The sequence below is a fragment of the Pongo abelii genome, chromosome 21, assembly GCF_028885655.2.
Source record: "Pongo abelii isolate AG06213 chromosome 21, NHGRI_mPonAbe1-v2.0_pri, whole genome shotgun sequence".
In the NCBI taxonomy this organism is placed as follows: domain Eukaryota; kingdom Metazoa; phylum Chordata; class Mammalia; order Primates; family Hominidae; genus Pongo; species Pongo abelii.
Genome location: NC_072006.2, coordinates 45,410,204 through 45,437,554, shown reverse-complemented (window position 1 = coordinate 45,437,554; position 27,351 = coordinate 45,410,204). Strand labels below are relative to the sequence as shown.

Genomic DNA, 27,351 nt, shown 5'->3' with positions numbered 1-27,351 from the left:
TGGCAACTCTGAAGAAAAAAAAAGAAAATAACAAGTATTGCCATGGATGTGGAGAACTCTTGGGAACTCAGTGCAGTGTTGGTGGGAATGTAAAATGGTGCAGCTGTTATGGAAAACAGTATGGTGATTCCTCAAGAAATTAAAAATAGAATCACCATATGATTCAGCAATTCCACTTCTGGGTAGATACCCAGAAGAGTTGATAGTAGGGACTCAAAGAGATTGTATGTCCATGTTCATAGCAACATTATTCATAATAGGCAAAAGGTAGAAGCAACCCAAGTGTTCATTGATAGATGGATGGATAAAATTTGGTATATACATACAGGGGGATATTATTCAGCCTTAAAAAGGAAGTAAATCCTGACATATACTATAATATGGATGTAACTTGAGGATATTATGCTAAGTTAAATTGATCAGTTATAAAAAGGCAAATACTATATGAGTCCACTTATGTAAAATACCTAGAGTAGCCAAATCTACAGAGACAGAAAGCAGAATGGTAGTTGTCAGGAGTCAGGGGTGGGCAGGAAATGGGAGTTATTGTTTAATGGGTGTAAGGTTTCAGTTTTATAAGGCGAAGAGTTATGGAGGCAGATGGTGATGATGGTTGTACAACAATGTGACTGTGTTAATACTGAACTCTCCACCTAAAAATGATTAAGATGGTAAATTTTATGTTATGTGTATTTTACCACAATTTCTAAAAGTCCCTCTACCAAGAAAAGATGTAAGTGCTTCCGAGACCATTAACATTTCATGTGGGAAAAGAGAAAAAGAAGAGAGATGTGAATAAAGGAAACTAGGAAAAAAAATAAGTATGCTTGGAAATCTGGATGTATGGTGCAGTGGACTGAATGTATCTCCTAAAATTCATGTGTTGAAATTTTAATCCCTAATGTGATTGTCTTAGGAGGTGAGGCCTTTGGAGGGTAATTAGGTCACTGGGATAGAGCTCTCATGAATGGAACTAGTGGCCTTATAAAAGAGACCCCAGACACTCCCTGGTCCCTTCTGCCATGTGAGGACAGTGGGAAGTTGTCTGTCTATGAGGAAGTAGGCCCTCACCAGACACTGAATATGCCAGCACCTTCATCTTGGACTTCCTGGTCTCAAGAACTGTGAGAAATACATTTCTGTTGTTTATAAGCCATCCAGTCTATGGTATTTTTTTTATAGCAGCCCAAACAGACTAAGACAAATGGTGAGAGGTGAAATGAAAATTTAGGGAGTAGACCTAGGCTGTATTTTTTATTTGCTTGTTTCGTTTTTTGGAAGGGTGAGTGCCAGGGTCAACGGAGCCAGAAATTTATGCATGTAGTTTATTAAAACTTGCAGGGATCAATGGCAGTTGGAAGTAATGGATTTGGAACTTGGCAGATAGGTCAGGGCTGGCAAGGTTGATTTGGAAATCTCTTGGGTAGAGGAGATTGCAAAGTCCTGGGCATGAGTTTGCTCCCTTTGGAGAGGTTATAGAGGTATGGGTCTTAACTTCCTTTGGGTCCTGAGTGGTTTGAGACTGGAAGGAGTAGGAAAGAGCCACTTGACTGATGACCTTGGTGCAAGTGGTTTGGGCAGAAGGAGAGGAAGGAATGGGGCCTGCAATGCACCAAAGATTGATGAGCAAGGAAGTTGAATAAGTGGGACAGAGGCAGGCTGGCATGGGGGAGGGGGAAGATGGGAGAGGCCAGTTAGGGGATCTTTTCTTTTTTTATGAGATTTAAGTGGTGTCTCAAGTAATACCACTATGATATACTTGGACTAGAAATTTTCTTGTCCAAGTGTGTCATAGAAACAACCAATAACAAATAACCAACCAATATGTAATAACAAACCAGTATGTAATATTAAAGCAGTCCTTTTGCTTAAAAACAGATAAATAGAACTTTTACCAAATTCATAATGGCAGACACATTACATCAGTTCTTAGATGTATCCGTTCTCAGAATATATGAGATCAAGAGAAGCTCTTAGAAACTTCTGATTTAGGCTCCTGAAGTCTCATGGAAAGGAAATAAATATGCTAACTATCTTGTAGCAGAAGTTAACTCTTCCCCCAGTACTCTCCTGAGTGTATCACTGGTGAGTGTGGGTTCATGCACACGCACTCATATATTGCAGGAAGAAGGCTGAGATGCGAATAGGGAGATATATGTACTTCATTCCTGATAAATAGTTGTTGGAGTTTTATATTTTGCACCATCACAGCCACTCTCATTTTCAGGATTTATGATTGACTTTATTGCTTTTTAGATTAGAGAAGGCTCAGGTACTGAGAACTATTCCTCTCCTTTCCTTTTGCCTCACCTTGATGCTCTAAGGTTTCTCAAAGACAGAGCAAGTATCTTCAGAAGCTTCCCAATGCATCTTCCATTTGGTTGTCAACATCTCTGTTCTGCTGCCTCCTACCCCAGGACCATAATGTGAAAATGAAGAGCTCTGGGAAAATACAGAACTTTATTGAGCAAATCCAGTTGGTCCCATTAGTTGGGCAGCATAAGATTGGAAGGGGATTTGCAGAGAAATATCCTGGCTCTAATGATAAGGCTGATCAACCCAGTGAATAGGACTTAATCTTACCTGTCAAGGGAAACTGATACTTCCTGATGAAATATTAACAGCATTCAAAACACTACTCATAAAGTAAACATTTTAGAAACTGTCCTGGGCCGACTAAGGTAGAGCCATAGCCCTCTATTGTTCCAGGGGGCTTAGACCCTGGGTACCTCCAGCTTCATTCTGCTCAGACCTGGGGCAGCACCCTTCTCTGGATGAGGGACCTAGAGTTCTTCCAACAGAAAGGGATAGGAAAGGTATAATAGCTTCCTTCCCTTTTGGACAAGTAAAATAAATTTTAAATTTGACCTGTTGAATTCACTTGAAAATAGAGGAACCAGGAGGTAATCAGAAAGGACTAGGGAGTGAGCTTGAGAGGAAGATAATTTGATGACAGGATCAAAAAAAGGTGAAGACGAATTGATGACTCCTGTGATTTCTGCTGCGCTGTCAGCATCATAGGATTGTGGAGAGCTTAAACAAGAAAAAGTGTATACCCAAAAGAATAAAAAATAAGATCCCAAAGAGATATTTGCACACCCATATTCACTGCAGCATTATTCACAATAACCAAGAGGGGGAAGCAACCTAAATGTCCATCAATGGATGAATGGATAAATAAAATATGATATATACATATCGTGGAATATTATTTAGCCTTAAAATGAAAGGAAATTCTTTTTTTTTGAAACAGAGTATCGCTCTGTCACCCAGGCTGGAGTGCAGTGGCGCGATCTCAGTTTGCTGCAACCTCCACCTCCCATGTTCATGCCATTCTCCAGCATGCCCGGCTAATTTTTTGTATTTTTGGTAGAGATGTGGTTTCACCGTGTTAGCCAAAATGGTCTCGATCTCCTGACCTCATGATCTGCCCGCCTCGGCCTCCCAAAGTGCTGGGATTACAGGCGTGAGCCACCGCGCCCAGCCCAAGATAAGTACTTTTTTTAGCTAGCTAGGTTTCTGGTAGTATTAGTAGTGGTAGTAGAATGATGAAAACAGCTTGCTTTTCATTCTCTTCTAGTTGGGCTACGTCTTGAAATATAACTTCACTTATATGAGGTATCTAAAGTAATCAAACTCTTAGAAAGTAGCATGGTAGTTGCCAGGGGCTGGGGGAAGAGAGTAAGGGGAATAGTTGTTTGATGGGTATAGCATTTTCATCTTTTGCAAGATGAAAAAGTTCTAGGGATCTGTTGGTCAACAATGTGAATGTGCTTAACACTACCTAACTGTACACTTAAAAATGGTTAAGACAGGCTGGGTGCGGTGGTTCACGCCTGTAATCCCAGCACTTTGGGAGGCCAAGGCAGGCTGATCACCTGAGGTCAGGAGTTCGAGACCAGCCTGGCCAACATGGCGAAACCCTGTCTCTACTAAAAGTACAAAAATTAGCCCCGCGTGGTGGTGGGTGCCTATAATCCCAGCTACTCAGGAGAATCGCTTGAACCTGGGAGGCGGAGGTGGCAGTGAGTCAAGATCACGCCACTGTACTCCAGCCTGAGCGACAAGAGTGAGACTCCATCTCAAAATAAAAAAACAAATGGTTAAGACAATGAATTTTGTGTGTTTTCTATCACAATTTTTTTTAAAAAAAAAGAAAGGTAGGCTGGATAAAACAGCTGATGTACCTCTAACTGTTACAGTTAATTGTCATCCTTCAGTGGCCAGCCTCTGAATGGGATGTGGTGGTAATTAGAACAGTAGCAGTAGCTGCAGTAACTATGATTTATTGAGTGTTTCCTGTATATCAGACAGCATGCTAAATCATTTTGTGTACCTCCTATCAATTCACCGAATGTCATATCAGCTCTATGAGGTAGGCGTTAATAGCTCCTCATTTTACCAATGAGGAAATGGATTGTGAGGACTTAAGTCATTTGCCCAGGAATATACAGTCCACAGTGTTAGGGCTCTAGGACACAAACCCAGCTCTGTCTGATGTTAGAGTCTTAACTCCATTATCATCTACCGTTTATTCACCCATTCACTCACTGAAAATGATTATTATGTGCCAGACATTGTGCTATATGCCACGGAAACAGTGGATATAGGCTCTGACCTTACTTACAGAGCTTACAGCCTAGCCAAAGTGAAAGACAATAAGCAGGAAAAGAATCAGATGAAGATCCAGACAAATTTTGATAAATGTTATGAAAGAAACAATTAGGATGCTGTGATAGAGAATAATTCAGCTTGGATTTGGGGGAGCCACCAAAGATATTTAGATAGGATGTTCAGAGAAAGTCTAACATTCCTTTCTTAAGACAAGAAGGTAGATTTCAAAGAGGCAAAGGGGAAGATAGCTCAGAAGTCCTCTGTTGGAATTATAAATGAGTGTCTGAAGACGTGTATCCAAATGGCCTTGTGATGAAAGAATCCTAATCCTCCTCAATTCTAGCAGTGTTCCCTTGTCCCACTGGGTCACTTCACCTCAAAGTCCTCCTCTGTGAGGAGGAGAATAGAACTTGTATCTAGCTCAGTTTTTGGTTGTATTAGTAATGGTAATAGGATGATGAAAACACAGCTTCCATTTAATTCTCTTCTGGTCGGGCTACATCTTGAATGCTTTGTTCAGTTCTAATTGCCACATTTTGAGAGAAATGCAGACAAATTAGAATGTATAGAGAGAATGTGCAATGAATTCAGGACACTTAGCTGCAGAAGTAAATACTAAAAGAGGAAATGATCTTCAACTGTGTGAAAAGCTGATATATAGAAAAGAGAGTTGACGCGTCATGTAGTAAAAAGAGTTGATTTATGTCCAAAAGACAAATCTAAAAGCTGGGAACCAGGTCCAACTAAGAAAAGGGACTTTGTAATAAATTGTCATAAATGATAATGAGCTCCCACGCTTGGGAGATACTCAGTTGGAGACTGGATACCAGATTGCTGCAGGATTTTTTAATTACGAAAGAAGTTGGACTGCATATATTGTCCCATTCCTCCATTTTGGGTATTTTTTTGTTTTGCTTGTTCTTTTATTTATTTTTTGTTTTGTATATTGGATATCTCTAAGTTATTTTTGAACTATGGCTTTATGGCCAGAGGCAAATGGAATATATAATATATAGTTTTAAGTGAAGTGCTCATGTGCACCCCTACAGAAGTTAAACCAAAAGCTCTCATCTGTAGCTATTAGAAGTTTGAAATGTAAAGGAGCACTACTTGGTATTTGACCCAGTTACATACTCTGTAAGGACCTCTACTCTGACGCCATTAGCTTCTCACTTTCTCACTTGTTATTTGTAACAACCCATGTATTTTGGGAAATGTGCTAACATTTTTCCACTTATGTATTTATTCAATTTTTAACCTTTTGTTTTGAATACATAGCACATTAACATTGTTCAGAATTTAAAAGGGGCTACAGGGAAAAGCTTCCCTCAAACGCATCTCCCTCTTCCCCTCCCCAGGGGCAAACACTATTATTAGTTTCTCACATATTTTTCTCGAGGTATTTCTAGCGTATAATTTTTATTCTGTGCTTTGCTTTTTTAAAAAACAACATATATCAAGATACCTTGAAGGTTAATCCATAGCAGCATAAAAAGCACCTCCCTCATTCTTTTTCACGAGTGTGTTACTCCATTGTATAAATGTGCCATAATTGATTTATGTCCTGTTGATGGGTGATTAGGTTATTTCCAGTCCTTTGCCATTACCATGCTGATAGTAGATTGCCTTATACATGTATGACTTCCCATATGTGCAAAGTATATCAGCAGGCTGCCTTCCTAGAGGCAGAATCTGGTGAGTCAGGGAATGAGCATTTATAATTTTGTTCCTGTTAAATACTTCTTAATAGAAGTCTTACCAATTTTCATTCCAGCAAGCAGTGTGTGAGAGTGCCTATTTCTGCAAACCCTTGCCAACTCAGGATATTATTATCCAATGTTTCAAGCCTTTCCAAAGTAAGTGAAAGAAAAATAATCAGAGCAATTTTAATTTGTATTTCTCCTACTGTGAGTGAAATTGAGCATTTTTTCTTGTGTGTAAGATCTTGCTGGACTTTGTAGTGAGGCCATTGAAGAAAATCATCAATACAGACTAAGCCTGGAAGAGGTAAAAGGAACATCTTATCCACAGTGGTGAGCCAGAGAGAATTTTTCTTTCTTTCTTTTTTTTTTTTTTTTAACAAATGTTCTGGAGAGATTCAAGTGAGCTCACCAGCCTGCAAGCTATTCAGCCTGTAAACTATCTGGCCCACACTGGAAAATTTCAATTAAAACAAAACAAATGTAATCTCAGAAGTAAAACCACATCCAGAACAATTTCTTTTTTACTGTTTAGTTTTAAATTTAATAAAGTAATTTACTTTGTACTTGGAACAAAATTTAGGATGCAAGTACATTTAAAGTAACATGTTTAACTTTGAAATGCGCTGTCTCACACCTCAGAGAGTGCAATTTCTAACTACTTGGCTCTTATAATACCCTAGATTTGGTCCCAGCCTCCCCCAACCCCCACTTTCTGTAGTTTCTCTGTAGATTTTAGCAGATTTTGGCAAAGACCAGAGTCTTTTCATTGGGAACATTGGCACTACGCAGCCTCTTTGCTCATTAGCAGTCTGACCCATTAATTCCCTACAACACTTGTGACAAAACCAGTTCAATCCAGTTTTTCCCCTGGAAAAGGACCTTCTAGTTTTAGCAGCACAGATTTGCTTTGCTTTTTTCACAAAGCTTCCCAGGTTCAAACCTATCTTGGTTGATGGCAACACTGTCCTTCTAGTTGCTTAGATCAAAAATCTTGGAGTCATCCTTGATTCCTGTGGGTACAATGTTCACATCCTCCTATCCATTCCTTTAGGAAGTCTTTTCGGCTTTACTTTCAAAACGTATCCAGAATCCAGCCACTTCTTCTTACCTCCATCTCTACCATCCTGGTCCACGCTGCTCTCATCTCCTGCCTAGATTGATGTCTGACAGGTTTCCCTACTTCTCCACTGTGTTTTCCTACAGTCTGTTCTCAACACAGCCAGCAGAGCCATGCTGAAGGACATGTGTCGGATCACGCCAACCTTCTGCTCAAAGCCCTCTCTTGGCACTGCCCATCTCAGAGAGACTCAGATCATGGCAGTGGACCTGCACAGATCCCCTCCCTGCCCCCTACCCCAGCCTCTTTGACCTTGTCTCATACTACTGTCTTTCTACTACTGCTGCCCAGCTCTGCTGGCCTCCTTGCTGTTCTTTGAACATGTCAGGCACATTCTCACCTCAAGGTCTTTGCACCAGCTGATGCCTGTGCCTGGAGTGTGCTTCCCCACATACCCAGATGGCTCACTTCCACACCTCTGAGTATTGGCTCCAGTGTCACATTCTCAGTGAGGTCTCTTCTGACCACTGTATATCTAAATTGCAGTCTCACCCCTCCCATGCTCCACACTTCTTCAGCCTTTCACTGCTATGCTTTTCTTCCACTTTTTGCTGTGACACATAATTTCATTTTCTTATTTTATTTATTATCTCTCTCCCCCAAACTAGAATGTAAATTCCAGGAAGGCAGAGATTTCTATCTGTCTTTTTTGTCTTCCCCATATTCTGGCATGTCTGGCATAGGAAAGGCATTTAGTAAACATTTGTTAAATGAATTAACTATCTTTCCTCTGCAAACTTGTTCCTCAAATTCTGCCAAACCTAAATTGAAACAAGCAGGGATTGTATTTTGGTACAAGTCCTGGTGCTGTGGATTAAATCCAAGAGCATTGATCCATATTTTTCAGGGGAATCTCACATTATAAATAACATGGCATCGTTTGGGTAAAAACTTTTGTGAAAGACTAAATATGACATGAGTAAGTTTAAGGAAGGTGATAAATACGCTCAGACTATATCTGGAGAATTAGATTTAGATTTAGATGCCACTGTTGAGAAGGCTATAGACAAATAAGAGCACATTCAGAGAAGAACAGTGGAGAGTGGTGTGGAGTCTCTCTCCCAGTCACACAAAGTACAGGAACTGAGGATTATTGGTTTAGGGGAAAAGAAGACTTTTAGGGAACATGATTCTTTTTTTCCAAAAAATCACATTTTTCTAATTGAAAAATGTGTCGGCTGGACACAGTGGCTACGCCTGTAATCCCAGCACTTTGGGAGGCTAAGGCGGGTGGGTCACTTGAGTCCAGGAGTTCAAGATCAGCCTGGGCAACATGGCGAAACCTCATCTCTACATAAAAAATAGCTGGGCATGGTGGCACGCACCTGTAGTATCAGCTACTTGGGAGGCTGAAGCGGGAAGATCACTTGAGTCTGGGAGGTCGAAGCTGCAGAGAGCCATGATTGTACCACTGCACTCCAGCCTGGGTGATAGAGTGAGACTCTGCCTCAAAAAAAAAAACAAAAAAAAACAAAAAAAACTGCATCATGTAGAAAGTCAAATATCTTGTTTGTATACCTAGAATCACCTCCTAGCTCTCCAAGCATGCCATGTTTTCCCCTCCCTCTACGGTTTTTGTATAAAGTGTTCCCTTTGTCTAGAACACCCTTTTCTCAACTTATCTACTTGGCAGTATTTATTCATCCTTCGAGCTCTAATCCAAAAACAACCTCCTCTATGAGGCCTTACCCCAAGTTCCCCAGAAGACATTGGTGGGTAGAAAGTCTTTTCCTATGCCCCACAGAACTTTGTGCATGCTTCCACCACAACACTCAGCTTATTGTCTGATTGGTGTTGATCATTTTGTTGATGACTTTGTTGATCATTTTGCTGATGATTTTGTTTGTCTGTCTTCAGACTGTGTATCAGTCGGGATGGGCTACAGTAACAAGCTACTCCAAAAACCTCAGTAGTTTAAAGTGACAAGGGTTATGTTTTGTTCATACTGCACGTACATGGTAGGTCAGCTATTGTTCTTCTTTTAGGACTCAGGCTGATAGAGTAGCCGCCATCTGGAACATAACCAGTTGCAGGCCAGATAATAAATAGTGAGACAAAGCCTATACTTTCTCCTAAAACTTTTCCCCTGGAGGTGACACATTTGTTCACGTTTCATTGGTTTCTCCTAACTTCAAGTAGGCAGGGAAATCCAATGCATCCAGTGGAGGGTAAGGCCCAGAGCCCTGGTGGATAGCTTAATAACCACAACAGACTGTTAGCTTCTTGAGTTATAGGGATAGCTAGCATCTTTTCAAAAATCCTTGTATACCCAGTGCCTAGCACATAGTAAGTCCTCAACTCTATTTGAGAGAAAAAACAAATTTAGCAAATAAAACTTATAGGAAGGTTTTGTTGTTTTTGGTGCTTACTACAAGGAACCATTTCAAACATCTTTCTAGTGTCAATGGGTGCCAAGCTCCCTATCTTTGGAGATGTTCAGGTATAGGCCATCCTAACCACCTGGTAGTGGTACTTAAGGTAAAATTCATGCAAAGGTGAGTGGTTAGAATATATGATCTCTAAAGTCTCTTTAATTCTGAGGCCTTTGTATTTATATCACAATCACCTTCTGAGCTTGAGAAAGAACAAGTTAGTGTTTACTTTAGAGGTGATAATATCTAACTAGAGTGGGCTATTTCTGTTGGTGACTAGACAAAAATAAGAATTGAGGGGGAAGGCCAGGTGCAGTGGCTGACGCTTGTAATCTCAGCACTTTGGTAGGCTGAGGCGGGAGGATCACGAGGTCAGGAGATCGAGACCATGCTCGCTAACACGGTGAAACCCCGTCTCTATTAAAAATACAAAAATTAGCTGGGCATGGTGGCAGATGCCTGTAGTCCCAGCTACTCGGGAGGCTGAGGCAGAAGAATGACGTGAACCCAGGAGGCGGAGCTTGCAGTGAGCCGAGATTGCACCACTGCACTCCAGCCTGGGTGACAGAGCGAGACTCCGTCTCAAAAAAAAAAAATGTTTGAGGGGGAAAAACAAGTAGAGAGCTCTAGCCTTGAGCCCTTGGCTGATGGTGATTACTAAATGCAGAAATTATTGTGACCCTTAAGTAACCAGAGGGCAAATTGAGGCCAGCTCTGGGCTTGACATTGCTTTGACGCTTGAGGATTTGGGGTTGGAAATAGACTTGAGTTCTTTGTAACTTTTTTGTTTTCAGCAGAAATCTGACAATTCCAACGAGCAGATCCACTTACTGGACTGCCAAGGTCCTGCCCACACACATGCCTGAGGAGAGACAGTTTTCCACATGTTCTTTTTGTTATAGAGTCCTACTGACTTACCATGGTCTAATCACCACGCCTCACTTTAAAAGGGTTCTCTATTAATATATAAGAGTAAGCAATACAGACCCTCTTCTGACAGTATAAAAGTGTTATAAATATTAAGGATCATAAAAACTGTCAAGCCTTTTTACCATTTATTTATTTAGAGACATGGTCTTTCTCTGTTGCCCAGGCTAAAGGGCAATAGCATAATCCCAACTCACTGCAGCCACGACCTCCCAGGCTTAAGCAGTCATCCCGCCTCAGCTTCCCAATTAGCTGTGACTACAAGCATGCGTGCCACCAGGCCAGCTAATTTTTAAGTTTTTTGTAGAGACGGCGTCTCCTTATGTTGCCCAGGCTGTTCTCAAACTCCTGGGCTCAAGCAATCCTGTCTCCCTGGCCTCCCAAAGTGCTGCGATTACAGGTATGAGCCACTGGTCCAACCTCTTTTTTCATTTTTAGGAGACAGGGTCTTGCTCTGTTGCCCACATCGCTGGAATGCAATGACGGAACCATAGCTCTCACTTCAACCTCAAACTCCTGGGCTCATGGGATCCTCCCATCTCAGCCTCCCAAGTAGCTAGGACTACATTGTCAAAGCCTTTTTAAAGAACAAAACAAAACACTAGAATAATTCAGGTTGTAAAATCTTTGAACCCTCTGTAAGAAAAAAATGTCAAAATAGTTACAGGTAGTGGATGTATTGTTTAGTTGGTATTCAGAGTGAATATAGGCTAAAAGAGAACGCTGAATTTAGAATCAGAATGTCTGGCTCTGCCAAAAATATGCTGTATGTGACTGGTCATATCACCTCCCCTTTCTTGCTCAATAGCTCCTCAATACTACAATGGGGGAAGGCCAATAATAACCAACTCAGGAGACTATGGAGATGGATTGAGAAGGATATGGAAGTGCTTTGCAGGCTTTCGTGGACTTTGATGATGAAATTGAAGTGAATTCTGTTTCCTTTTCGGTCATGGAAACTTCCCAGAAAGCCAACTGATTTACTTAGGATTGGCTTGGGCAGCAGTAGGGTGGGTGGCTGCATCTGATTTTTGTTTCCAAGGTCAGCGTTTTCCAAAGGAAGGGAAGAGAGAAACATTTAAAACAGAATGTTTTTTAAAAATATAAATTTAAGCTTCATTTATGATACAAGATTTCTTTTTAAAATATGTCTCAAGCTTTTAATTTTTTTTAAATTATGAAAATGTCAAATATACATAAGAGCATATATAAGCCATATATATCCCAACCCAACTTGAACAATTATAAGTTCATGGTCAAATTTATTTCATTTATTTCTACCCATCCCTCATTTTTTTCTAGGGAGTTGGGTTTTTCCTCCCAGTAAATCCTATATAACAAATTATTTTACCCATAAATATTTGAGTGTGCATCACCAACTGATTAAGACTTTTGTTTGTAACATAACTGAAATACCATTATCATACATAGCAACATTAACAGTAATTCTTTAATGTCATTTACTGCCTCCTGTGGTAGATGGGCTCCAAAAAATGGAGATGAAACCCCAGCTTTATCTATGACAGGTAAAGAATAGCCCATTTTCTTAATATATGGAGAACACTTAACATCCCATAGGAAAATGGACAAAAGATAATTTTATACAAAATCGTCAATGACATATGAAAAGATATTCAGCCTTGCTCATAAAGAAATGTAGGTTCCAAATACTAGTAATTAGTGTTTTATATATCAAATTAACAAAGAGTAAAAATAGCAAGAATATGCAGTGATAGTGAGTGCATCCTCAGTTCTCTGGTGGTAACAGCGAAAATCAGTACAGTTTACTTGAAAGATAATTTTGTGTTTTGCTAACAATATTTTAAATGCCACTGCAATTTTACTTGTAAGAAATTCAGTATTTCAGAAATTCTCAAATGTATAAAAATATGTGCAGGGATGGTCACCGAGTCATTGTAATAGTTAAAAACCTGGAGAAATGCAAATGTCTCTTAACAGGAGAATGGTTAAATAAATTATGATGCATCCATAACCTAGAATGCTGAAGTTGTTTAAAAGACTGAGGTAAACTAGAGATGGTGACATGGAAAGATATTGAAATTAAATAATTGTGAGACAAAAACTCAGGGTCAAAATAGGATGTAAAAATACAATTCCATTTTTGGTTTTTTAAAAGAATTAATTATAGTAAGCTGTGCCTAGGAAACATGCCTGAAATCATGTATACTGCATTGTTAACAATGGTTTATCTCTGGGGGTGAATAGGAAGGATTTTCACTTTTCTTTCTGAGAGAGAGAAATTTCCACTTAGAGCATAATTTGAAACAAAGTAAAAAGGATAAATTTCGTCTTTGTTGCTAGCACTAAATAGTGGAATGCTACCTATGAATTTTTATTTTGGAATGGGTTGAGGTTTATTTATGGTCTGTTATACACCACGACTAACTTTTAAATGTGTTTCATGGTGTAGAATGTGAAGTCAATTACTATAGAATACTCAAGACTATGTTCATATCTGCCAGATCAACCTCATAGTAGTCACATTCTTTACATCTTTTTTCTTTGTCCGCTTGATCTTTAGAGTATTATCTTAAAATCTCCCACTATAGTTATGTTTCTGTAATTCTGTCAGCTTCTACCATTATTTCCTTTTTTTTTTTTTTGATAGTCTCGCTCTGTCGCCCAGGCTGGAGTGCAGTGGCGCAATCTCTGCTAACTGCAAGCTCCGCCTCCTGGGTTCATGCCATTCTGCTGCCTCAGCCTCCTGAGTAGCTGGGACTACAGGCGCCCGCCACCACGCCCAGCTAATTTTTTGTATTTTTAGTAGAGACGGGGTTTCACCATGTTAGCCAGGATTGTCTGGATCTCCTGACCTCGTGATCCACCCTCCTCGGCCTCCCAAAGTGCTGGGATTACAGGCGTGAGCCACTGCACGGGGGCTATTTCCGTTTTTAATGATAAATCCTGGGTGATATGTTCAAGAGGGCTGCAGGCTGACTATCATAATGCTTGGAAAGAGTCTGTCAGGAGTTACTTTCTAAGTATTTGAATTACTTCATCAAATTCTTACTGTTCTTCCAGTTCATTCCTGAGAAGTTTTTAAAGTTCCTAATTCAGTCTATAATTTAAAGATAAACACTTTAAGATTTTTATCTAAAAAACTCACATATGTATACTGCAGTGCTGAAATATAGTGGCTATTAACTATAGCTTTGCTAATTTAGTGAATTGAGCAATTGCCAATTCCCAAAGACAGATTTTTTAAAAAAGTTATGCACTTTTGTTTTTATTTTCCCATTTATTTATTTTTATTTTTATTTATTTATTTTTTGAGACGGAGCCTTACTCTGTTGCCCAGGCTGGAGTGCAGTGGCTCGATCTTGGCTCACTGCAATCTCTGCCTCCTGGGTTCAAGTGATTCTCCTGCCTCAGCTTCCCAATAGCTGGGATTACAGTCACACATCACCACACCCGGCTAATTTATTGTGTTTTTAGTAGAGACGGGGTTTCACCATGTTGTTGGCCAGGCTGGTCTCGAACTCCTGACCTCAAGTGATCCACTCATTTCGGCCTCCCAAGTGCTGGGATTATAGGTGTGAGCCACTGCCCTGGCCCCATTTAAAAGATCCATTTACAGGGCAGAAGGTTTCAAGACGGGGCATGTAAAGGATTGTACAAAAATGACAAAATGCAAATGTTACCTGGCCTTTCCTTCTGAATCTCTTTTGGCCGCACCTTACATTTCTATCAGCTCACTTCACTAGGGCTTGACTTAGACAATAGCATGTTTCCACATGGTAGTGCCTCATTTATCAGACATGCTCCATGAGTGTCTTTTGGATGAATTATTTTCTAGATAATTAGAACTTTGCCGTTTAAGCACCATTTTTAACCCCTTTAAAAATACATAACAAATAAACTCAAGCTTACCTAAATGGGTAATGTTGCTAAAAACAGCCACCTTAGTAAGCATCCAGGTGGTGGGGATATGGGTGTTCACTGTCAGTCTCTTTCAACTTTGCCATTTGTTTGAACTTTTTCTTAATAAATGTTGGGGGAAAATATTACTTCAAGAGGTCTGTAGCCCTTATTGCAACAATCTGGAGGTTTCTCAGAGAGCTCACTGTGTGGAGTGGTTGAAGTTGCAGGCTCTGGAGCGAGACTGCTTGGGTTCTTATTCAGCTTCTGTCGTCTCCTAGTTGTGTGCGCTTCAGGCAGTCACTGCACTTTTCTGAGCCTTGTCCTTCTTGTCTGTAAAACGAGAATGATTATAGTGCCTTTTCTTGGGTTTATTATGAGTGAAATGAGGGGATGTGTATAAAAGCACTTCCAACAATATGAAACACTCAGTAAACGCTGGCTGTGGCTGCCACTGCTGCCAGTACTGCTTTTTTGTAATTGCCTGTAGTCAATGGTCCACCTACCCAGAACATGGTTAGCAGTGGCACCCTTGTTAGTCATTTATTCGAGTGATAATTTAGGTCTAATTTGAGACTTAATTTTTCTTTTTTTAAGAGACAAGGTCGTGCTCTGTCATCCAGGCTGGAGTGCAGTGGCATGATCCTTGCTTACTGTAACTCTGAACTCTTGGGCTCAGGTGATCCTCCCACCTCAGCCTCCTGAGTCGCTGAGACTACAGGTGCACACCATTGCTCCTGACTAATTTTTTACAATTTTTTTGTAGAGATGGGGTCTCCCTATGTTGCCCAGGCTAATCCCGAACTCCTGGCCTCAAATGATCTTCCTACCTTGGCTTCCCAAAGTGCTGTGATTACAGACGTGAGCTGCTGTGCCTGGCCAAGACTTAATTTTGAATGACATTGGGACCATTGCCAAAAATCAAATCCATCTTCATGTTGTCCACTTCCCAGCCTTAGTAAGTAAGATACCAGGAACACTATATACCTTTTCCTCAGTGAAACCCAGTCCCCATTACAAATAGCAGTTCTGGCCCTGTGCCTGGGGTGTTTGTGTTGTGTCGCTAGGGCTCTGCAGTTAGCTTCTCCTGAGTTCTGCTGCCTGGCCTTCTGGTGTGCTCATGCTCTTTTTCCTTTGTGTTGATGCTACTTCCAGATGGTAGGTCTGCATCTCTCTTCCCTCTCCTCTGGCAAACCTGATGTTCACAGGCACTGCCATTCAGCTTCTCTAGGGCCACAGTAAATATTACCAAGGTGAGTCAGGAAGTAGCACAGAACTGTGTCACCTATATTGAAACCTTAGAAATGTAAATGCTGACCCTCTTCTATAGAACTGAGTGCTATAATTTACTGTCCTCTACCTTTCTTGGTTTCGATGTCCTTCCTGAGGTTTTTATCATATTCAGAGTTGTGCAGCCATCCCCACTATCTAATTTCAGAACATTTTCATTGCCTGGTGACTCATTAGCAGCCACTCCCCCTTCTCCCCTACTCTCAGTCCCTGACAACCACTAATCTACGATCTGCCTCTATGGATTTGCCTCTTCTGGATATTTCATATAAATGGGAATCATACAGTATGTGACATTTTGTGTCTGACTTCTTTCACTTAGCATCAGGATCATCCATGTTGCAGCATGCATCAGAACTTCATTCCTTTTTATGGCTGAAGAATCCATCGTATGGATATATCATATTTTACTTACCCATTCACCAGCTGATAGACGTTTGGGTTGTTTCCACCTTTTGGCCATTATTTGAATAATGCTGCTATGAACATTTGTGTACATATTTTGGGGTGGACATGTTTTTATTTATACTGTGTATATACTTAGGAATTAAATTGCTGGTTTTTGTTTGTTTGTTTGTTTTTGAGACGGAGTTTAGCTCTTGTTGCCCAGGCTGGAGTACAGTGGCACGATCTTGGCTCACTGCAACCTCCGCCTCCCAGGTTCAAGCAATTCTCCTGCCTCAGCCTCCTGAGTAGCTGGGATTGCAGGCATGCACCACCATGCCTGGCTAATTTAGCATTTTTAGTAGTGATGGGGTTTCTCCATGTTGGTCAGGCTGATCTTGAACTCCTGACCTCAGGTGATCCGCCCGCCTTGGCCTCCCAAAGTGCTAGGATTATAGGTGTGAGCTACTGCACCCCGCCAAATTGCTGGATCTTATGGCAACTCTATATTTAACATTTTGTTTGCCAAACAGTTTTCCAAAGTAGCTATACCATTTTACATTTTCATCAGCAATACATGAGGGCTCCAGTTTCTCTGCATCCTCATCTATACTTGTTATCTGTTGGTATAATTACAGCCATCTTGGTGGGTATGAAGTGGTATCTCATTGTGGTTTTGATTTGTGGTATCCTAATAACTAATGATGTTGAGCACTTTTTTATGTGCTTTACTGGGCATTTGTATATCTTCTTTGGAGAAATGTCTATTCAAATTCTTTACCCATTTAAAAGTTATCTTTCTATGGTTGAATTGTAAGAGTTATTTATATAATCTGGATATACTTTACCAGATATATGATTTGCAAATATTTTCTTTCTGTGGATTGTCTCTTTTCACTTTCTTGATGGTGACCTTTGAAGAATGCAACTTTTTCATTTTGATGACATCCAGTTTATCTGTTTTTTCTTTTGTCATTTGTGCTTTCAGATATTCTACCTGATGTCTTCCATAACTTGTCTGAAAATCTGATTTGCTCACTGGGTCCATAACTGTATTATTTTTAGTTTCCCTGATTTGGGATCATAAAGCACTTGATTTAAAATGTTTGCCAATTATATATACAAAGGAGCTTAGAAATGTTGATGCTCTTTGAGATAGTAAGCCCATTCCTGTGCACTTAACCTCAGGAAATAATTTGATAGAAGAAAAACATCCTGTATGCCCAGAGATGTTTGTTTCACTGTCACCCATGAGATTGGCATGCTTTTCAACAGCAGGGGTGGATAAGTCAAATTCATTGTGGTGCATTATTAGGTAGCTGTTAAATGTTATACTTATGAAGCTTGTGTAACAAAAATGTTTATAACGTAATGTTTGGTGAAAAAAGCACAAATGTGTGCTTATTGTGATAAAAATATGTATAAAATATCTGGACTAAATGAGAAGGTATACAAAGTTATAGACTTATTAAATTTTATTTAAATTACATGTTATCTTTATAATTAAAAAGTAAGTAAAAAATGTGTGCATGATATTTCAAATTGGTGGGGGAAGGGGTGACAAGTTGTTAGAGTGGGTTTATGTTTACCCTCACCTTCAAATTTTTAAAAATTATTTTCATCATAAAATAGCCGTGTTTGTTTACTGAGAATTTGAATAGAGATATTTTAATTTTCTTTACATCTTTGTATCAAATCCAAATACTGATAACTTGATTTTAGTATTAGAATTACTATTGTTTTAGTCATTAGGGCATTATAATTTGCTAAAATGAAAAGTGATAATGATGATTATCATTATATATTAGTAATAGGGCTCACAGAAGCCCTTTTCTCATGGCATCCTGTGAAACAATTATTATTATTATTTCTTTTTGAGGTATCAACTCTTTAATTTAGGTCTTTTATATATAAAATTATTGGTTTTGTTCTTAGGTTAGTTTTCTGCCTTAGCTGTTTTCTTTCTTAGCATTTTAAAAGTGTGAAGTCAATCTATTTTATTAAAAGTTCAATACATGTAAATTCACAGGTAAGAGATGTTATGTAATGTCCGGATAGTGTAATGATTATTTGTTTCTGGTTTCCTCTTCTTTCTTCTTTCCTTTCTTTTTAAAAAATACTTAAAAGCATATGTGAAGATTACTTATAATTCTTTTTTTTATTATACTTTAAGTTTTAGGGTGCGTGTGCACAACATGCAGGTTTGTTACATAGGTATACATGTGCCATGTTGGTGTGCTGCACCCATTAACTTGTCATTTACATTAGGTATATCTCCTAATGCTATCCCTCTCCCCACCCCACGACAGGCCCCGGTGTGTGATGTTCCCCACCCTGTGTCCAAGTATTCTCAGTGTTCAATTCCCACCTATGAGTGAGAACATGCGGTGTTTGGTTTTCTGTCCTTGTGATAGTTTGCTCAGAATGTTGGTTTCTAGCTTCATCCATGTCCCTACAAAGGACATGAACTCATCATTTTTTATGGCTGCATAGTATTCCATGGTGTATATGTGCCACATTTTCTTAATCCAGTCTATCATTGATGGACATTTGGGTTGGTTCCAAGTCTTTGCTATTGTGAATAGTGCCACAATAAACATATGTGTGCATGTGTCTTTATAGCAGCATGATTTATAATCCTTTGGGTATATGCCCAGTAATGGGATGGCTGGGTCAAATGGAGTTTCTAGTTCTAGATCCTTGAGGAATGGCCACACTGTCTTCCACAATGGTTGAACTAGTTTACAGTCCCACCAACAGTGTAAAAGTGTTCCTATTTCTCCACATCTTCTCCAGCACCTGTTGTTTCCTGACTTTTTAATGATGGCCATTCTAACTGGTGTGAGATGGTATCTCATTGTGGTTTTGATTTGCATTTCTCTGATGGCCAGTGATGATGAGCATTTTTTCATGTGTCTTTTGGCTACATAAATGTCTTCTTTTGAGAAGTGTCTGTTCATATCCTTTGCCCACTTGTTGATGGGGTTGTTTGATTTTTTTCTTGTAAATTTGTTTAAGTGCTTTGTAGATTCTGGATATTAGCCCTTTGTCAGATGAGTAGATTGCAAAAATTTTCTCCCATTCTGTAGGTTGCCTGTTCACTCTGATGGTGGTTTCTTTTGCTGTGCAAAAGCTCTTTAGTTTAATTAGATCCCATTTGTCAATTTTGGCTTTTGTTGCCATTGCTTTTGGTGTTTTAGCATGAAGTCCTTGCCCATGCCTATGTCCTGAATGGTATTGCCTAGGTTTTCTTCTAGGGTTTTTATGGTTTTAGGTGTAACATGTAAGCCTTTAATCCATCTTGAATTAATTTTTGTATAAGGTGTAAGGAAGGGATCCAGTTTCAGCTTTCTACATATGGCTAGCCAGTTTTCCCAGCACCGTTTATTAAATAGGGAATCCTTTCCCCATTTCTTGTTTTTGTCAGGTTTGTCAAAGATCAGATGGTTGTAGATGTGTGGTATTATTTCGAAGGGCTCTGTTCTGTTCCATTGGTCTATATCTCTGTTTTGGTACCAGTACCATGCTGTTATGGTTACTTTAGCCTTGTAGTATAGTATAGTTTGAAGTCAAGTAGCATGATGCCTCCAACTTTGTTCTTTTGGCTTAGGATAGTCTTGGCAATGTGGGCTCTTTTTTGGTTCCATATGACTGTTAAAGTAGTTTTTTCCAATTCTGTGAAGAAAGTCATTGGTAGCTTGACGGGGATGGCATTGAATCTATAAATTACCTTGGGCAGTATGGCCATTTTCACGATATTGATTCTTTCTACCCACGAGCATGGAATGTTCTTCCATTTGTTTGTGTCCTCTTATTTCGTTGAGCAGTGGTTGGTAGTTCTCCTTGAAGAGGTCCTTCACATCCCTTGTAAGTTGGATTCCTAGGTATTTTATTCTCTTTGAAGCAATTGTGAATGGGAGTTCACTTATGATTTGGCTCTCTGTTTGTCTGTTATTGGTGTATTGGAATGCTTGTGATTTTTGCACATTGATTTTGTATCCTGAGACTTTGCTGAAGTTGCTTATCGGCCTAAGGAGATTTTGGACTGAGACGATGGGGTTTTCTAAATATACAATCATGTCATCTGCAAACAGGGACAATTTGACTTCCTCTTTTCCTAATTGAATACCCTTTATTTCTTTCTCTTGCCTGATTGCCCTGGCCAGAACTTCCAACACTATGTTAATAGGAGTGGTGAGAGAGGGCATCCCTGTCTTGTGCCCGTTTTCAAAGGGAATGCTTCCAGTTTTTGCCCATTCAGTATGATATTGGCTGTGGGTTTGTCATAAATAGCTCTTATTATTTTGAGATATGTCCCATCAATACCTAGTTTATTGAGAGTTTTTAGCATTAAGGGCTGTTGAATTTTGTCGAAGGCCTTTTCTGCATCTATTGAGATAATCATGTGGTTTTTGTCTTTGGTTCTGTTTATATGATGGATTATGTTTATTGATTTGCATATGTTGAATCAGCCTTGCATCCCGTGTATGAAGCCAACTTGGTCGTGGTGGAAACTTTTTGATGTGCTACTGGATTCGGTTTGCCAGTATTTTATTGAGGATTTTTGCATTGATGTTCATCAGGGATATTGGTCTAAAATTCTCTTTTTTTGTTGTGTTTCTGCCAGGCTTTGGTATCAGGATGATGTTGGCCTCATAAAATGAATTAGGGAGGATTCCCTCTTTTTCTATTGATTGGAATAGTTTCAGAAGGAATAGTACCAGCTCCTCTTTGTACCTGTGGTAGAATTTGGCCGTGGATCCGTCTGGTCCTGGACTTTTTTTGGTTGGTAGGGTATTGATTATTGCCCCAATTTCAGAACCTGTTACTGGTGTATTCAGGGATTCAACTTCTCCCTGGTTTAGTCTTGGGAGGGTGTATGTGTCCAGGAATTTATCCATTTCTTCTAGATTTTCTAGTTTATTTGCATAGAGGTGTTTATAGTATTCTCTGATGGTAGTTTGTATTTCTGTGGGATCAGTGGTGATATCCCTTTTATTGTTTTTTATTGCGTCTATTTGATTCTTCTCTCTTTTCTTCTTTATTAGTCTTGCTAGCGGTCTATCAATTTTGCTGTTTTCAAAAAACCAGCTCCTGGATTCATTGATTTTTTGAAGGGTTTTTTGTGTCTGTATCTCCTTCAGTTCTGCTCTGATCTTAGTTATTTCTTGCCTTCTGCTGGCTTTTGAATGTGTTTGCTCTTGCTTTTCTAGTTCTTTTAATTGTGATGTTAGGGTGTCAATTTTAGATCTTTCCTGCTTTCTCTTGTGGGCATTTAGTGCTATAAATTTCCCTCTACACACTGCTTTAAATGTGTCCCAGTGATTCTGGTATGTTGTGTCTTTGTTCTCATTGGTTTCAAAGAACATCTTTATTTTTGCCTTCATTTCATTATGTACCCAGTAGTCACTCAGGAGCAGGTTGTTCAGTTTCCATGTAGTCGAGCGGTTTTGAGTGAGTTTCTTAATCCTGAGTTCTAGTTTGATTGCACTGTGGTCTGAGAGACAGTTTATTATAATTTCTGTTCTTTTACATTTGCTGAGGAGTGCTTTACTTCCAACTATGTGGTCAATTTTGGAATAAGTGTGATGTGGTGCTGAGACAAATGTATATTCTGTTGATTTGGGGTGGAGAGTTCTGTAGATGTCTATTAGGTCCGCTTGGTGCATTTAGCCCATTTACATTTAAGGTTAATATTGTTATGTGTGAATTTGATCCTGTCATTATGATGTTAGCTGGTTATTTTGCTCATTAGTTGATGCAGTTTCTTTCTAGCATTGATGGTCTTTACAATTTGGCATCTTTTTGCAGTGGCTGGTACCAGTTGTTCCTTTCCATGTTTAGTGCTTCCTTCAGGAGCTCTTGTAAGGCAGGCCTGGTGGTGACAAAATCTCTCAGCATTTGTTTGTCTATAAAGGATTTTATTTCTCCTTTACTTATGAAGCTTAGTTTGGCTGGATATGAAATTCTGGGTTGAAAATTCTTTTCTTTAAGAATGTTGAATATTGGCCCCCACTTCTCTTCTGGCTTGTAGAGTTTCTGCCGAGAGATCCGCTGTTAGTCTGATGGGCTTCCCTTTGTGGGTAACCTGACCTTTCTCTCTGGCTGCCCTTAACATGTTTTCTTTCATTTCAACTTTGGTGAATCTGGCAATTATGTGTCTTGGAGTTGCTTTTCTCGAGGAGTATCTTTGTGGTGTTCTCTGTATTTCCTGAATTTAAATGTTGGCCTGCCTCACTAGGTTGGCGAAGTTCTCCTGGATAATATCCTGAAGAGTGTTTTCTAACTTGGTTCCATTCTCCCTGTCATTTTCAGGTACACCAATCAGACGTAGATTTGTTCTTTTCACATAGTCCCATATTTCTTGGAGGCTTTGTTTGTTTCTTTTTTCTCTTTTCTCTCTAAACTTCTCGCTTCATTTCATTCATTTGATCTTCAATCACTGATACCCTTTCTTCCACTTGATCAAATCGGCTACTGAAGCTTGTGCATGCGTCACGTAGTTCTCATGCCATGGTTTTCAGCTCCATCAGGTCATTTAAGGTCTTCTCTACACTGTTCATTCTAGTTAGCCATTCATCTAATCTTTTTTCAAGGTTTTTAGCTTCTTTGTGATGGGTTCGAGCATCCTCCTTTAGCTCAGAGAAGTTTGTTATTACTGATCATCTGAAGCCCTCTTCTCTCAGCTTGTCAAAGCCATTCTCCATCCAGCTTTATTCCATTGCAGGCGAGGAGCTGCGTTCCTTTGGAGGAGAAGAGGCACTCTGATTTTTAGAATTTTCAGCTTTTCTGCTCTGGTTTCTCCCCATCTTTGCGGTTTTATCTACCTTTGGTCTTTGATGTTGGTGGCATCCAGATGGAGTTTTGGTGCGGATGTCCTTTCTGTTTGTTAGTTTTCCTTCTAATAGTCAGGACCCTCAGTTGCAGGTCTGTTGGAGTTTTCTGGAGGTCCACTCCAGACCCTGTTTGCCTGGGTATCACCAGCGGAGGCTGCAGAACAGCAAATACTGCAGAACGGCAGATGTTGCTGTCTGATCCTCCCTCTGGAAGCTTCATCTCAGAGGGGCACCCAGCTGTATGAGGTGTCAGTCAGCCCCTACTGGGAGGTGCCTCCCTGTTAGGCTACTCGGGGGTCAGGGACCCACTTGGGGAGGCAGTCCGACCATTCTCAGATCTCAAGGTGAGACCACACTTTGAGTGGTCGTACACAGAGAATGTATAGCTTGCTGGGCCACAAACTGGTTCTGTGGATTCCCTGACCCTCTGACCTTTGGTTTCATCTCAGTAACAGTGGTCCGGGGTACATAACAGCCAGTAACTGTAAGGTGATCGCTTTTCTGTGGCCTGGAATAAGTGTGGCAGGCAAGGAAAGGCTACAGAGGCCTGGCTCTTACAGCAGCCAGTCTTTCCAGCCACCCCCACCCACCCCACCCCTTCTGTTCACACACTGCAGCTAACTTGGTCCCTGGGCCTGGCTTGGGAGAGACAGAGGCGTCATCTTGTTCTCATATGTGGGAAGGCTGTGAAAAGAAAACCCCGTGTCGGTCCCAAATGTAAACAAGAATTACACTAGGATCTTTTGTTCTCACTCTGACATGGTCAGAATTAATTTGGAGGTCCAGAAAGAGGGCATTTTGTTTTTTAATCTGAATTACTTAATGCAAGGATATGTAGGGGGTGGTGGGGAAGAAACAAAAATACGTTGCTTAAGTCTATCAGTTGGTATTGGACCATCCCCAGGTCATTCTTCAGGGTCCAGTTTTTGTCATTAGGGGGTTCCTAACTTAGACTTCACATCCAAGTTGCTGATTGAACTTACTGTGACAAGACCTAGATGGTAGAAGGCAAGCAGTGGAATGTGTCTGGGTATCTGAGAAATATATAGAAAGCACTTAAGAGAACTTAATCATTTTTGTCTCCCTTTCCTTAGATTGAATAGGGAAAACCTGCTTTCTGCAAACAACTGAAAAGGCTGCACTTAGAAACTGTTTCTTTGGCCCTCATCGAGAAGCTGGAACTTGTATTGTGAGGCCCCTTATGGGACAAGCTCTCAACTGCTGATCACCCAGTGATTGTCACCATGGCCAGCAAGAGGAAATCCACCACACCATGCATGATCCCAGTGAAGACGGTGGTGTTGCAAGATGCCAGCATGGAGGCCCAGCCCGCTGAGACCTTGCCTGAGGGACCCCAGCAGGATCTGCCCCCAGAAGCATCTGCTGCCAGCAGTGAGGCAGCGCAGAACCCCAGCAGTACTGATGGCTCTGCACTGGCCAATGGGCATCGGAGCACTTTAGATGGTTATTTATATTCCTGTAAATACTGCGATTTCAGATCCCATGACATGACCCAATTTGTGGGACATATGAACTCAGAGCACACAGACTTTAATAAAGACCCAACTTTTGTATGCAGTGGGTGCAGTTTTCTGGCAAAAACCCCTGAGGGGCTTTCCTTGCACAATGCCACATGCCACTCCGGGGAAGCCAGCTTTGTGTGGAACGTGGCCAAGCCAGACAATCATGTGGTTGTGGAGCAGAGCATCCCTGAGAGCACCAGCACTCCTGACCTAGCGGGTGAGCCCAGTGCTGAAGGGGCCGATGGACAGGCAGAAATCATCATTACCAAAACTCCAATCATGAAGATAATGAAAGGCAAAGCTGAAGCCAAAAAAATTCATACACTCAAGGAGAATGTCCCTAGCCAGCCTGTGGGTGAGGCCTTACCAAAGCTGTCGACCGGAGAAATGGAGGTGAGAGAGGGGGACCATTCCTTCATCAATGGGGCAGTTCCAGTCAGCCAGGCATCTGCCAGCTCTGCAAAAACCCCCCATGCCGCCAACGGGCCCCTGATAGGAACAGTGCCAGTTTTGCCAGCTGGCATAGCACAGTTCCTCTCCCTCCAGCAGCAGCCCCCAGTGCATGCCCAACACCATGCCCACCAGCCACTGCCCACGGCCAAGGCCCTTCCCAAAGTGATGATCCCCCTGAGCAGCATTCCAACGTACAATGCAGCCATGGACTCTAACAGCTTCCTGAAGAACTCCTTCCACAAGTTCCCCTACCCCACCAAAGCCGAGCTCTGCTATTTGACTGTGGTGACCAAGTATCCAGAAGAACAGCTCAAGATCTGGTTCACAGCCCAAAGGCTGAAGCAGGGGATCAGCTGGTCCCCTGAGGAGATTGAGGATGCCCGGAAAAAGATGTTCAATACAGTCATCCAGTCTGTGCCTCAGCCCACAATTACGGTTCTAAATACCCCACTCGTCGCCAGTGCTGGCAATGTCCAGCATCTCATCCAGGCCGCTCTCCCAGGTCACGTTGTGGGGCAGCCAGAGGGTACAGGAGGGGGTCTTCTGGTCACTCAGCCATTGATGGCCAATGGGTTGCAAGCAACAAATTCCTCTCTCCCCCTCACGGTGACATCTGTCCCCAAGCAGCCAGGTGTGGCACCCATTAACACTGTGTGTTCAAATACAACGTCAGCTGTGAAGGTTGTCAATGCGGCCCAGTCGCTCCTCACAGCCTGCCCCAGCATAACCTCCCAAGCCTTCCTTGATGCTAGCATCTACAAAAATAAGAAATCTCATGAACAGCTGTCAGCTCTGAAAGGGAGCTTCTGTCGGAACCAGTTCCCAGGGCAGAGTGAAGTTGAACATCTCACCAAAGTGACCGGCCTCAGTACCAGAGAGGTGCGGAAATGGTTCAGTGATCGTAGATACCACTGCCGGAACTTGAAGGGCTCCAGAGCAATGATGCCTGGAGATCACAGCTCCATCATCATTGACTCTGTGCCAGAGGTGTCCTTCTCCCCGTCGTCCAAGGTCCCTGAGGTAACCTGCATCCCAACAGCAGCCACACTAGCAACCCACCCTTCTGCCAAACGACAATCTTGGCACCAGACTCCTGACTTCACACCAACCAAATACAAGGAGAGAGCCCCTGAGCAGCTCAGAGCCCTGGAGAGCAGTTTTGCACAAAACCCTCTTCCTCTTGATGAGGAACTGGACCGCCTGAGAAGTGAAACCAAAATGACCCGACGAGAAATTGATAGCTGGTTTTCAGAGAGACGGAAAAAAGTGAATGCTGAGGAGACCAAGAAGACTGAGGAGAATCCCTCTCAGGAGGAAGAGGAGGCTGCTGAGGATGAGGGTGGAGAAGAGGATTTGGCCAGTGAGCTAAGGGTCTCTGGTGAAAATGGCTCTCTGGAAATGCCCAGTAGCCATACCTTGGCAGAGCGCAAAGTCAGCCCCATTAAAATCAACCTGAAGAACCTGCGGGTCACTGAAGCCAATGGCAGGAATGAGATTCCAGGGCTGGGTGCCTGTGACCCTGAGGATGATGGGTCAAACAAACTGACAGAGCAGCTCCCAGGCAAAGTGAGCTGCAAAAAGACTGCCCAGCAGCGGCACTTGCTGCGGCAGCTCTTTGTCCAGACACAGTGGCCAAGCAACCAGGACTATGATTCCATCATGGCCCAGACGGGTCTGCCACGGCCAGAGGTGGTGCGCTGGTTTGGAGATAGCAGGTACGCACTGAAGAACGGCCAACTCAAATGGTACGAAGACTATAAGCGAGGCAACTTCCCACCAGGGCTACTGGTCATTGCCCCTGGTAACCGGGAGCTCCTGCAGGACTATTACATGACACACAAGATGCTGTATGAAGAGGACCTGCAGAACCTCTGTGACAAGACCCAGATGAGCTCCCAGCAGGTCAAGCAGTGGTTTGCTGAGAAAATGGGGGAGGAGACCAGAGCCGTGGCAGACACAGGCAGTGAGGACCAGGGCCCTGGTACTGGTGAGCTCACAGCAGTTCACAAAGGGATGGGTGACACCTATTCAGAGGTGTCTGAGAACAGTGAGTCGTGGGAGCCCAGTGTTCCTGAGGCCAGCTCAGAGCCCTTTGACACATCGAGTCCCCAGGCTGGACGTCAGCTCGGTAAGGAGTCCACAGGGGCCATGGCTATCCTGTGTGGGTAAGGGGAGGAGGCACTTATGGTTGGGCACTGAATTTACTGCACAGGGGCATCTGCTGTCTCTAAGGCTGCCTGGCAGCAGCATTAA

General features: G+C 41.6%; 1 protein-coding gene across 50 annotated transcripts in view; it reads left to right on the top strand.

The window, feature by feature from the left end:
• Positions 1-27,351, top strand: part of ZHX3 (zinc fingers and homeoboxes 3) — a 133,628-nt gene that overhangs the window by 88,339 nt on the left and 17,938 nt on the right. For 45 of the 50 annotated variants that reach the window (XR_010138709.1, XR_010138710.1, XM_024238632.3 and 42 more), the window contains one exon: positions 24,217-27,226. Coding sequence is in view for 48 of the 50 variants with exons in the window: in XM_024238632.3 (XP_024094400.2) it covers positions 24,367-27,226 (2,860 nt within the window). In the remaining 2 variants the exon portion in view is untranslated. The remainder of the gene's footprint in view (positions 1-24,216; positions 27,227-27,351) is intronic. The other 5 variants (XM_054542287.2, XM_054542288.2, XM_054542290.2 and 2 more) reach the window with 1 other exon arrangement.